The following is a 12099-nucleotide window of genomic DNA, read 5'->3' as shown; positions in this document are numbered from 1 at the left end:
AACAGACTATCTAGTGTGACTGCCGGGGACCTGTGATTATGATACTTGCGAAAATATTATTCGCAGCAAAATTCCTGATGGTGAGCGCTATTACTGTCGATGTAATAAAAAGTCAAAGCAAGGACTGGGATAGGCATCTCACTCAACTCATACTCCTAATTTATGCCCTAATCGGGCCCATCATATAAGGAAAACTCGGGAATGGAGGGGAACAGAGCATAATTAACCCATAGTATGAATGTCTTTTCACCAATCTACCCACACGCATTCTGTTGGTATAAATAAACGGCTTGCTCACGGTTCAAAATCCAATCAGCGGCGTCCAGCAAGTGGCACAGGGCTGAGTTGGACGAGGTAGCACGGTATCACATATCAAATAACATGAAAGGATACCGTAGTACTCCGTAGTCTTCTCACCTAACTCGTAGTGTGCTTTCTCTTGCTTATCAAGCTCGATTTCGATTCAACGTATCTCCGCCCGACCTCTGTAAGTGCCATCATGGCAAAACTGCCTCTTTTTAGGATTTATGTCTCATTAAAACCATATAATAATAAGGCACAGTATAGTGATCATCCGTTTGAATTATATCATCGAAACCCTTTGCGATGTTCAAAACCGCACTGGATTGGAAAGTATATCTTTGGTATGATGGTAGTACTATTACTGCATGGACAGCCGGGTGGAACCTACAAAAGCGGGCCATATGCTAAAAGTGGATATCCTTGACTGCTGGTCTTTAGTACCGTTCTTAGGGCTGTTTTCATTCCTTGTCTCGTTTGAATTGATAGCATCTCTGGCTGTAGCCGCACATCCCGTTGCATCGGGCCGTTAAGAGTACCCAATACCCCTCACTCAGCTGAACCTCTCGCGTAGCCTAACGCCCCCAAGTCTTAATAACACGACCGATTATTCGACCGGCAGGATATAACCTTCAGGATATCATTCGATGCAAGAACTGACCTGGCAGTGCTTGCTCACGCACTATGAGCGACCCTCTGAGTATCACCGCAAGTGTAATAGCCGTCCTTGAACTGGCAGCCACCACAACCCGCTATCTCAGGGAAATCAAACATGGAGCAGCAGACCGACTCCAGTTGCGGGATGAGATACGAAGCACCACCTACCTGCTCGAAATGCTTAGAGACCGTATTGATGATGCTGAGGACGCGGCCGTAACTTTAGGCATGGGAAAGTCCATATTGACCGAGTCTCTTGTGGGTCTTGATGGTCTCCTCGTTCTTGTTCAGAGTGTGCTGCAAGACATCATCTCTCGGCTCTGTCCGCAATCAAAGTTCGGTCAACGATCGTTGTCTTTGACATGGCCATTCACAAAAAAGGATATCACGGAGAAGCTGGCTTGCTTGGAGCGACTAAAGGGTAGTCTCAGTCTCGTCTTACAGAATGACCTGATGTACGGTGTCCTGTCTCACAAGGTTCTCGATCGTCTTCAATATTTGGTAAAGTGCTAATTACAGGACGTTAGAAAAATGGTGCAGTCATCGCATAGAGAACTTACAGAAATCGGACAGAAGGTCAGCCAAACACAATTGAAGGATGAGGAAGATCTAAACGAGAGGATCTTGCTCTGGCTTAGCCCATTGCCCTTCCGCAAGCAACATGATGCAATCCTAGAGAGCGTGCAGGCGGGAACTGGTGGCTGGTTTATGAAACACGAGAGAGTATGTAATTGGCTTGAAGGAAATACCAGCATGCTTTGGTGTCCAGGCATACGTAAGTACTCGGAGTTTTACACTATGGGGAAGCTAACTTCAGGTTGCTAGCTGGCGCTGGTAAAACACGACTAATGTTAGTACATTGACTAAGTATTTTATTTTTCCATTTTCATTCATATGTATATCTATTATTGTTCTTTGATTTGCTTGGAATATGTCCCTTAGATGTTGCATTGACAGCTAATGCATCGTATCAGGTCCATCGTTGTTGATACGCTCGAGCATAAGCTGGCCTCGAAAAACGCTCTCTGTACGTACATCTATTGTAATTATGGACGCCGAAACGAACAGACCCTTGTTGCTCTTATTTCAAGCTTGCTGTTGCAAGTACTTCGACACTCGAAAAGCGGGACAGTGCCATCTGAAATATCCTCGCTTTATGATTCGCATAAGAAACTTGGTACCCGCCCTACCTGGAAGGAGTTATTCGATATATTCACCAAAATGACCCTCGAATATGCAACGACCTTCATCGTGATCGATGCTCTAGACGAATACAGCGAGAGTGAGAATGACGCTTTGTGGTTTCTATCCACCATTAGTTCCGTTAGCTCAAACGTTAGAATTATGTGTAGCTCACGTTTCTCCACAACCTTTGACGCATATTTCAATTCCTTTGAAAAGGTAGAAATCTCGGCTCGGGACGAAGACATTGAACTATTCTTGGATTCGGAAATTGCACGGCTCCCCACGCTGTCGAGCCTATCCAAGCATCTTCGAGCCGAGCCAGACTTGAGAAGACACATCATTGTTTCCATCACGGGGGAGTGCCAGGGAATGTATGCAACCAGTAATATAATACACCGAGGACTGACGACGTTAATATGTGGATACTAGGTTTCTTCTCGCTAAGCTACACCTCGAGTCGCTTCTCCCGAAAATCAATCGGAAGGCTGTGCGCTTGGCTTTGGCCTCTCTTCCAGGAACTCTGAATGATACTTACTCAGACGCCCTCAAAAGGATCCGGGACCAGCCCGCCGAGATGGCGGAGCTGGCAGAGCTCGTACTGCTCTGGGTTATCTGCGCCCGTCAGAGCTTTACAGTTATGCAGCTTCAACATATGTATGCCATGCAAGAGCTATTGGAGGACATGGCTCTTGAAGACGACGACCTCCCGGACAGAGATGTCCTCACCGCAGCTTGTGGAGGTCTCATTACGGTTGATAAAGAGTCGCAAACCATCAATATCATCCACTACACCGCCCAACAATACTTTGAAATTTCCCTTGCGCCGAAGTTGATGACTGCCCGAATCAGTCTCACAAAAGTTAGCTTGGCGTATCTGGTGTTGCCGAACTTCTCCACTGGCTTCTGTACCAGTGATACCGCTATGGAACAGCGTATGAGAGAGTATCCCTTCATTGAGTATGCCGCCAAGCATTGGGGCTCAGAGATGAACCTCATCGATGCAGGCGAGCTTTTGCCAGACCTCGAACGGCTTTGGTCTAATCCTGTGGCGGTTGAGATGACTAGTCAAGTGTGGAGTCTGTCAAATGCTCGCTATCCCAACTGGAGCCAGGAGTTTCCTCGAAACTGCCCAGCTCTCGTGCTTGCCGCGGTTTATGACCTTCCAGCTATCCTTCGACAAATGATTGCAAACGGTCATGACATTGAAGGTAGGGGGTCCGATGAAGAGACTGCCCTTATCCGGGCCGCGACATTTGGCCAGGTCGCAAATGTGCGCACATTACTAGAGCTAGGAGCTGAGGTCGATGCTCAAGACTACATGAATGAAACTGCTCTACACAGAGCTGCTAGAAAGGGAAATGAAGAGATTATTCGTGTGCTAATAGGTGAAGGTGCCGGAGTGAACAACAAAGCGTCCAGCAATTGGACAGCACTCATGCTTGCTGTGTCCTGTGAGAGTCTTAACGCCGTTCGAATACTCGTCGAAGCAGGCGCAGAGCTAATTTCAGAGACGGAATGGGGGGACACAGCCTTGACTATGGCTTTGAGAAGTGGACAGGAGAATATCGCTGTCTTCCTTGCCGATCATGGTGCTGTTTTGCCTCGCGGCTTGGCGGGGCGTCGAGCTTTCACCATAGCTTGCCAGAGAGGATTACAACATGTAGCACAGCGCCTAACACTTGATTATGAGGCGGTTGCTGGGAGATCTTTACAGCGGCAATCCTCGCGACTTATGGGTGGCCTACCTCAGATCGTACGTGAATTACCGCAGGGAGAGGCAACTGCTTCTGGAACAGAAACCGAACCGAGTGACGAGGTCTCGCTGGGAGAGCTGATGGAGCAGTATAACATAAAGACCGGGTTTGATCAGCGTTACAAGATAACGCAGAAAATTGGGAATGGCCATAGTGCCACAGTACACCTCTGCACCGACAGAGTGACAGGGATGGTTTTCGCAGTCAAGGTTCTCGAAGGTGTAACTCCTGGAAATCCCCTGAGAGCAAAGGATTTCAAGGGGATAGGCGGTGAAATTCAACTGCTACGCGAGCTCCAGAAGCACTATCATCCAAACTTAGTGAGGATGATAGATGCATTCGCAAATTTAGAGGGGAATGATTTTCGCCTTCTCTTAAGTGTCGCGTTGAAAGGGGAACTATTTTACACTATTACATCGAGAGGAAATCTCAGCGAAGGTGAAACACGGCATATATTCACTCAGTTATTATCTGCCATCATATTTCTGGCGAGACTTGTTCTTTGACACTAGACTACGCTGGTCCAAGCTAATACATAATAGCATGAACTTGGATGGGTCCACCGAGACATTAAACCCGAGAATATCTTGATATGCGACGACCACCTTTCAATCCAGTTATGTGACTTTGGTCTCGCGAAAAAGATCGGCGCGAAGTCAGCTTCTGATGGATTGACAACAACCTTGTGTGGAACTCCCACTTGTATGTATCTTAGTCCCTGGACACCCATTGAGGCGATTGCTAATCTGGCTTAGATGTGGCACCAGAAATAATTGTAGAGACACCCCACCGCCGATATGGATTCGAGGTAGACATATGGTCTTCGGGTGTAGTTTTGTACATCTGTCTCTGCGGATTTCCTCCATTTGCCGACGAGCTTAAAACCCCGGAAAACCCATATACCCTGGCACAACAGATAAAGATGGGTAGATTTGATTATCCATCACCTTACTGGGATCCCATCGGAGATCCTGCATTGGATCTCATTGATCGAATGCTCACCGTAAACGTCCCTGACCGCATTTCAGCTCGAGATTGCCTTACTCACCCCTGGATGTGTCAAACCTCCAATTGATGCAGGAAGGTTAGTTATCGCTAATAGCTTCTTTAAACTGCCAAATAGTGCAGCAAATCATCGTTGAGAAGCCAGTCCGCAGCGATCACCTTTCCCATTTACTGAGTTAGAGAGAAAACATACAAAGACTAGTAGAATATATATACTACGTTTTATAGGATTTTATGTTATCGTTTGTTACACAAGCGGTCTGGAGTATTCATCGGCTAGATAATCAAAATGGGATTTGACAGAATGACAGAGATACATAAGCTCAAATAGACGCGGAAGCTATATAATTCAGCGCCACAGAAACAACTTAACCCCTAAACATCAGAACCTGGTATTTTGCCATCACTATAGATTGCCAATTGCATGATGATATTAACATCACTCAATATTCCATATTCACTCTTGCAGATCAAATTTCATTCAATAATGACCTCACCAATTACCGGCTGCCTGATTCTTCCTACTCATCGTCACGCTAAATTCTCACCTCCAATCCTTTTATATACGCCCACGTGATCCAACCTCATCACTGCTGCCTGAACAGCATACATAAAACACCCAGAAAGCAGTTATCGTTCACTTTCCAGCTTCAATACCTTAAATCCATAATAACCATCATGGATATCCAACCTAAACTCATTATCTTCCTGCTCGCGGCTCTAGTAATTGCCAGCGAATCCTTCCGACGCTATGTCAAGCGCCGCCAATTCGCCCGCCAGCATGGCTGCAAAACAGTCGCACAATCCTTCAGCAAAGACCCGTTCCTAGGCTTGGACACCATCTTGAGCACAATACGCACAAGGAAAGAGCACCGTATTCTTGAGCGAGGCTGTAATCTATTCCGCACATTCGGAAACACATTCACCGTCAAAGAACTAGGCCGTAGTGCAATCTTGACCATCGAGCCCGAAAACATCAAGACAGTCCTCTCCCTCAACTTCAACGACTACAGTCTCAAGCACCGCTACGAGGCAATGAAGCCACTTCTGGGCGAAGGCATCTTCAACACGGATGGTCAGCACTGGGCCACATCTCGCGCGCTTATCAGGCCGAGCTTCGCCCGCGAGCAGGTGACTGATCTGCGTTTGCTGGAAGAGTTAATCCAGGATTTATTCGCGTTGCTTCCAAGGGATGGGAGCACGGTGGACCTACAGGAACTATTCTTCCGGTATACGATTGACTCCGCGACGGAATTCCTGTTCGGACAGTCGGTGGGCGCGTTGAAAGAGGGTCACTCGGAGGCTGGGTTCGCGGAGGCGTTTCATTATGCTCAGATGGCGATCCCGATGCGAGGAATGCTAGGTCCGCTTGGTGTCATCTTTCGTGATCGGAAGGCCGAGGAGTGTAACCGAATCTGTCGGGACTTTGTGCAAAGGTTTGTTGATGAGGCTGTCTATGCGGCTGCGACGAGGAAAGAAGATGAATCGTTGGACACGAAGCGGAAGTATATTTTCTCGCATGAGCTGGCGTCGCGGACTTGTGATAAGCAGCGCATCCTGGACGAACTGATGAATGTGCTTCTAGCGGGGCGAGACACGACGGCCAGTCTTCTTGGGAATATGTTCTTCGTGCTGGCGAAGAACCCAGCTATTTGGGCGAAACTGCGCGCGGAGGTTGAAACGCTGCAAGATCGGCCACCGACGTATGAGGAGCTGCGCGGTCTGAAGTATGTTCAGTGCTGTGTGAATGAATGTATGGATACCCATTACCTGTCTATTCTGCTGGATGTCACTGACTTGAACTAATAGCATTGCGCCTTCACCCTGTCGTCCCACGCAACGAACGCGAAGCAGCCAAAGATACTGTCCTCCCTGTAGGCGGAGGCAAAGACGGCCTTTCCCCCGTCTTCGTCTCCAAAGGAACCATCGTCGGCTACAACGTCTACGCCATGCATCGTCGACCGGATATCTACGGTCCAGATGCAGAGGTATTTCGCCCTGAACGCTGGGAGGATGGGAAACTGCAGCCGCGCTGGGGCTATTTGCCGTTCAATGGCGGACCACGGATCTGTATTGGTCAGCGCTATGCCTTGACGGAGGTCAGCTATGTACTTGTGCGGATGGTGCAGGAGTTCCGCGGCCTGGAGAGTCGGGACCCTGGACCATGGGTGGAGGGATTGGGGCTCACGCTTTGTTCGAGGAATGGGGCGAGGGTTGGGCTGATTCCATGACATGCACATTAATCTAAATGGATAGTAATAAGATGAGATATGCAGTAATCAGTACCATACAGGGTCCGCGTCTAAAGAGGAATAGGTCTGACCCGATTGTCACGGTGCTTATCGCCGTCTTACTACCAACCTCTCGCCGATGTGCCTGTACTTTAGCGAAGCATCATTCTAGCTTCAGTGATAGTAATAGAAACTGCTACGACTGCAACGCTACAAATTAGCGCTTATGGACATTAGCGTTGTTCTCCCTACTCCACTTTGGGGTAGACCAATTATACTAATTTCTGACACGCAGAATAAGAGGGGTTAGATAGACAACTGACAAGCCGTACAATTAGAAACGGAGAGGGGTGGATAACAAATTTTAACACGTTCCGTTCAATGTGCCCCTGGCTGTGATGTCCTCCCATCGACAGCAGAGAGAACCGTCTCCAATGCTTACTTCAACGGCGCTATTGAAGCTAATGCATGTGTCGCTAAAACCGGGTAGATCGGAAGAGGGGACAGATATGCGACCCCGTAAGTCTCTCCTCACTTATCCTAAATTGAACATTAACTAGCTAGTCTTACTAGCCAGTAGCTCAATGGCCAATTAGGGTGTGTCCTGCAGCATGGTATATCGATCTAATTTAGCGCTCGACGGCCACTTCCCCTCCATTGTGAATCTACCAGACAATGGTAAGTCAATGTAACACACCCATTATATACTAATTGATGACTGCATTAATTGGGTCACAGGATAATAAAGACACTGAGATGTCTGTAATAATCTGGTATACTAAGCTGGCTGGCTGGAAATAATCTCGTCCCGTCGGCCCTTTCCTCCCACAGCCTCCGCCCGCCTGCCCTAAATCTGTCAGGCCCACTTAGATTGGACGCTCGGGGACATCCTTAGTTCATCCTTGGCGATGGGCTGATAACCGAACAGAAGGAAGAAGTACGGCGTACTCGGAGCTAAGCTAGCTTCCAAAAGTGTTTATCCGCGGAGTCTAGTTGCTTGGGAGTTGTCTGTTCCCGTTGGTCTTAACGAGCCTCAGCCTTCTCCTGTTCCTTCCCACACCCCTCCCTCCCTTTCTCGACTGGCCAGCACACCAAGCAGGAATCTCCACACCCCTGGGCTCCCTTCTGTGTCTTGTGCTTGTTGTCCTCCACTACCCGCCTCCTCTTCCTTTCACCGGCCCACTGCCCCTCACTAGGGGCACACGCCTTCCAGTTGTGCCTGTAGGAAGCGGGAGGATGGATAAGCAAGAGGACAACAGGAACAAAGCATTTTATTTGCCAATGCAATCGATCATATCCCCATATCAAAACCACAAATTGGACTAAATAACCTTCGCGAATTCTGTTACATTCCAAAACAACATTGCACGCAGCTAAATGCACACCCGATTCATCATAAATACATCTATCTACTCCCACTGCTTCACCAACTCCAAAATAGTCTTCGTCAACTCCTCCGGAGCAGACAATTGCGCACTGTGACCCGTAGCCAATTCCCTAGTAATCCACTTAGCCCCAGTAGCCTGAACCATAGCCGTCTGGGCCGGGTACGGCACCGCCCGATCCTCAGTGGTGTGGATGTAAGCAATTCTATCCTTGAAGGCCTCAGAGGCCCAGCTCGCCTCAGGACAAGGACTAGAGAAGGAAGTGAGGCCCTGACTGAGGGAAGTCTGGCAAGCCGCGTCGGCAAGGGTGGGTTCAACGTCGTAGAAGAGAGGGGGCTTGGGCTCGTCGCATTTGAGGAGGTTTTGCTCTTTCTATTCATTCATTGCTTCTCGTCAATACTGAAAATGGTATGTGGGAAGGAAGGAAGGAGCACATACATCCATATACATATGCGGAGGCAGATTTCCACCAAAAGAATCAATAACACTCAGTCCATCACCACCACGAGGCAGAATGGTCGCGATGAAGATCTGGCCAAGCACCGAAGTGGACTTGCCCTGAGCGGCACGGTCGGCGGGTCCGAGTCCGCGCGCCGCCGCGCTAGCAGGCATTCCACTGTACGAGTGGCTGATCAGGATCACATCTTGGTTGCCGACGTCCAGGAGAGGGAGGATCAGTCGGTTGCGCACGTAGTCGGTGTCGTCGGCCGCCGTGACCTGTCCTTGGGCGCCAATGCTGGGGAGGAGGCCAGTGAAGGCTCCGTAGCCGGCGGATTGGAGGAGGTGCAGGAGGTGGGCGTAGTGGGCTGGGTTTTGGGAGGCGCCGGGCACGACGACGAGGGCGGGCTTCTTTTTGTCGGTGGGGACGGTCATGATGTTGAGTGAAGTAAGTATATGAGGGATTGGAAAGGGGGGTTATTGAGGTGAGTGAGTGGTAGTAGGGGAGATTAGTTCGGATGCTGGGAAGAGGGGGTTTGGGAGAAGTATTTATGCCTGTAAAGCGAGTGGTGCCCTACTTCTCCTCCGAAGGCCGGCGCTTACAGTCTACTTTAGTGTTGTAAGATGTTCTTTGTTCATCGACCTAGTGGGTGGAATAAAAACTCGATTGTTGGACGGAGTCAGCCAGGGTGAGTCTGTCTATTGCTAGAACGGGAATGGGTAGCTCGAAGCCAGTCAAGTAGTCGGACGCGAATGACCCACTGTCCGCAACCACCCCTGTATATTCCCTCAAATAGCCACGAAGAAGGGACAGCTGGCACAGTCACTCCTCTTCTTGGTTGAGACTGCTGCTTTTCAGTGGGGGTCTATTGCTACTACTAAGCCCGCCTTCGAAATGAGATCAGTGTTGCTCCAGTGATACTGAATAGGTTGGGCTGAGGCGATGTGACTACAATTCAATCCACCAGATTTCATAACATACACTAACACTACATATTTTTAAGGATGATGATAGCGGCTTCAACGATTGTCCCAATTCAGCATTACGCTTCACACCTCCAACAGTTCCACCTCGCTCGAGGTACTTGGTGTCAGTTTCTTCTCCTGCCCACGCTGATGAGAGTTTGCCGACCGCATATGTGACTGAGGGAGGCTGCGTGAGTCATAGAACTTGGTTGATCCTTCCTTCTTGCTGCTGAGAAGCCGAATCCATTGCTTGGGCCCTCGCCAGTTACGGAGCAGAGGTCCTAGGGTAAGCATGGAGCCCACGACAATGAAAATGGGTGGCTCAAGAAGCGCCCACAGAATGTTATAAATGAAGGGTACTATCAAAGAATTGAATACGTCGTCAGCAAACGCGTACAACAAGAATTGATAATGCGATGGAGCCCGGGAAAGCATACCCTCAAACATGCTACTGATAGTCGCTGGTTCCTTAGTCCACTGGACGGCATAGTATAGTCGAACAAGTGATGCCGCCATGCAGCTATCGCAACCCCAACAATTAATCATTTATCAGAAGGACCAAGGAGGTCAGGACTACTTACGTGCTTCCCAAGACAAAGATCACAGACATAAACAGCTTCTTTGACTGATCCATCTGCAATTTCTGTACGGCAGCGATTGGAAGGGCCAGCGTCAGAAGATCGAATAGGCTATTGCCTGCAACGTAGCAGATAAGGATCGCCGACGCGTTAATATCATAGGGGGCAGTTGGATCCCATTGCAGGTAGACCGGCCATTTTGAGAAGATAACTGCCAGGACAATCGCCAACGTGAAGCTGGAAATCAGAGCAATGAGCACATTGCTCGCCATGACAAACGGACGGGAGATGCCGAAGATCCGCCGGTAGAAGAAGAGCAAAGAAACTTTGATGACCCCCATTGTGGCGATCTGAGCATTTTCGCAAGCGAAGTTTACCTTCAATGCGAAGATGATCGCCTCCATGGTTGGCTGATACTCAGGGTCTCCGATGCCGGTAACAGCATCGGTGTAGTCGATGATAATGCTAATCCCACAAGAAAGAATCTAGTGGCGAACATTGAATGTTAACATCATGAATGATGGGATGGGATGGTGATAGGACGTACCAGGGCGAGGATAATTGTCCAGTCATCGGCACCCAAGTAGAGCTTGGAATATATCCGGGCGTAGACACGGAGTGCAACCGCCAGAATGGCCAGGACGCCTAGAATGGTGGTCACAATAATGATCGCCTTGGCCGTACTGGTAATACCATGACCTTCATAATACAACATCTTGCCGGATCAGTTTGCAGACAAGCGGTATGGAGAAAGAGGGGGTTAAGCCTTGATGATGGCAGAGGCGCGACAGCCAAAAGCCATTCCCTTATAATAGCCCGGAAGGGAAGAATGCATGTCTCTCGGCTGAGGCGTGAGGGCACAGGAGACAGCCAGGCTGAAGAAATGCAAAGTTAGCCCATCATCTGTCTGCCACCGTCCGTCTGACTGTAGCGACTGTATAGCCCCCATGCGCCAGGATCGGAGGCACACCACGTCTGCAACAGGGACGTCGACATCGTCAGGTAAATCATACTAATGGTGGGGGCGGAAGGATTCGCCTGCAAATACGTGACAATGGCCTGTGAGAAAGGCTGCAGAAATTACAGTGGCCTTGTCAGGCTAGGAAGGATGAATGTGGAGGGAGAGAGGGAGGGCTGCGCTGCAGGGTTACAACTCCTTCAAGGCAGCGAAGCTAGTGTATTGCACTGCCCATCCGGCTTAGGGTACTCGAAGACAAATACGAAGGATCATGGTGTCTCTGGGTCTCCAATAGAAATTGCCAAGAAAGCTACTAACTGAAGCATTTTCTCGAACAGCATTTGTCAGGCGGCCCGAGGGAAGTCCACTATTCTTAGTTTCTCATTACTCCGGGGAAAGGATGGGTCTAGTGCAGCGGCGATTTCACCTTATTCGATGGTCTGACTACGCACTAGGAGACCGTGTCAGATTAAGTAGTGGGAATTCTTCAAATCGATCTGTTTATAGACCCTGAACTAAAAGTACTATCGACCGATTCAGTTTCCCCCGCACACTAGCCAGTTTCCACAACAACCCCTCTTTATGGCGCAAACCAGTGGCTTTAGCTTGCGTGTCTGCAGCCCGGAGGGTGAAGCCTGCTTA

General features: G+C 49.1%; 3 protein-coding genes across 3 annotated transcripts; 1 reads left to right on the top strand and 2 right to left on the bottom strand.

Moving 5' to 3' along the window:
- The first annotated feature begins 5558 nt into the window (after positions 1–5558).
- Positions 5559–7171, top strand: BO88DRAFT_379195 (cytochrome P450). The gene is made up of 2 exons (XM_025704471.1): positions 5559–6654; positions 6711–7171. The coding sequence occupies exons 1-2, from the start codon at positions 5580–5582 to the stop codon at positions 7130–7132; spliced, it is 1497 nt and encodes a 498-aa protein (XP_025569019.1). The 5' UTR covers positions 5559–5579; the 3' UTR covers positions 7133–7171.
- Positions 7172–8516: 1345 nt separating this feature from the next.
- Positions 8517–9390, bottom strand: BO88DRAFT_484106 (alpha/beta hydrolase; the record flags this gene model as incomplete). The annotated part of the gene is made up of 2 exons (XM_025712267.1): positions 8517–8889; positions 8956–9390. The coding sequence occupies 2 exons, from the start codon at positions 9388–9390 to the stop codon at positions 8542–8544; spliced, it is 783 nt and encodes a 260-aa protein (XP_025569018.1). The 3' UTR covers positions 8517–8541.
- A 615-nt stretch (positions 9391–10005) lies between these two features.
- On the bottom strand, positions 10006–11214 carry BO88DRAFT_410522 (uncharacterized protein; the record flags this gene model as incomplete). The annotated part of the gene is made up of 4 exons (XM_025708007.1): positions 10006–10280; positions 10359–10441; positions 10503–10984; positions 11047–11214. The coding sequence occupies 4 exons, from the start codon at positions 11212–11214 to the stop codon at positions 10006–10008; spliced, it is 1008 nt and encodes a 335-aa protein (XP_025569017.1).
- Positions 11215–12099: the final 885 nt, after the last annotated feature.

The sequence above is a fragment of the Aspergillus vadensis genome, assembly GCF_003184925.1.
Source record: "Aspergillus vadensis CBS 113365 unplaced genomic scaffold BO88scaffold_1, whole genome shotgun sequence".
In the NCBI taxonomy this organism is placed as follows: Eukaryota; Fungi; Ascomycota; class Eurotiomycetes; order Eurotiales; family Aspergillaceae; genus Aspergillus; species Aspergillus vadensis.
Note: the sequence above shows the minus strand (reverse complement) of the source record. Positions and strands in the feature narration are given on the sequence as shown.

Excerpts from the sequence above, each read along its gene's own strand:
- BO88DRAFT_379195 (XM_025704471.1), top strand. The coding sequence starts at position 5,580 with ATGGATATCCAACCTAAACTCATTATCTTCCTGCTCGCGGCTCTAGTA. Across the intron at positions 6,655-6,710 it reads TCAGTGCTGTGTGAATGAAT|CATTGCGCCTTCACCCTGTC; the intron begins GTATGGATACCC and ends TTGAACTAATAG.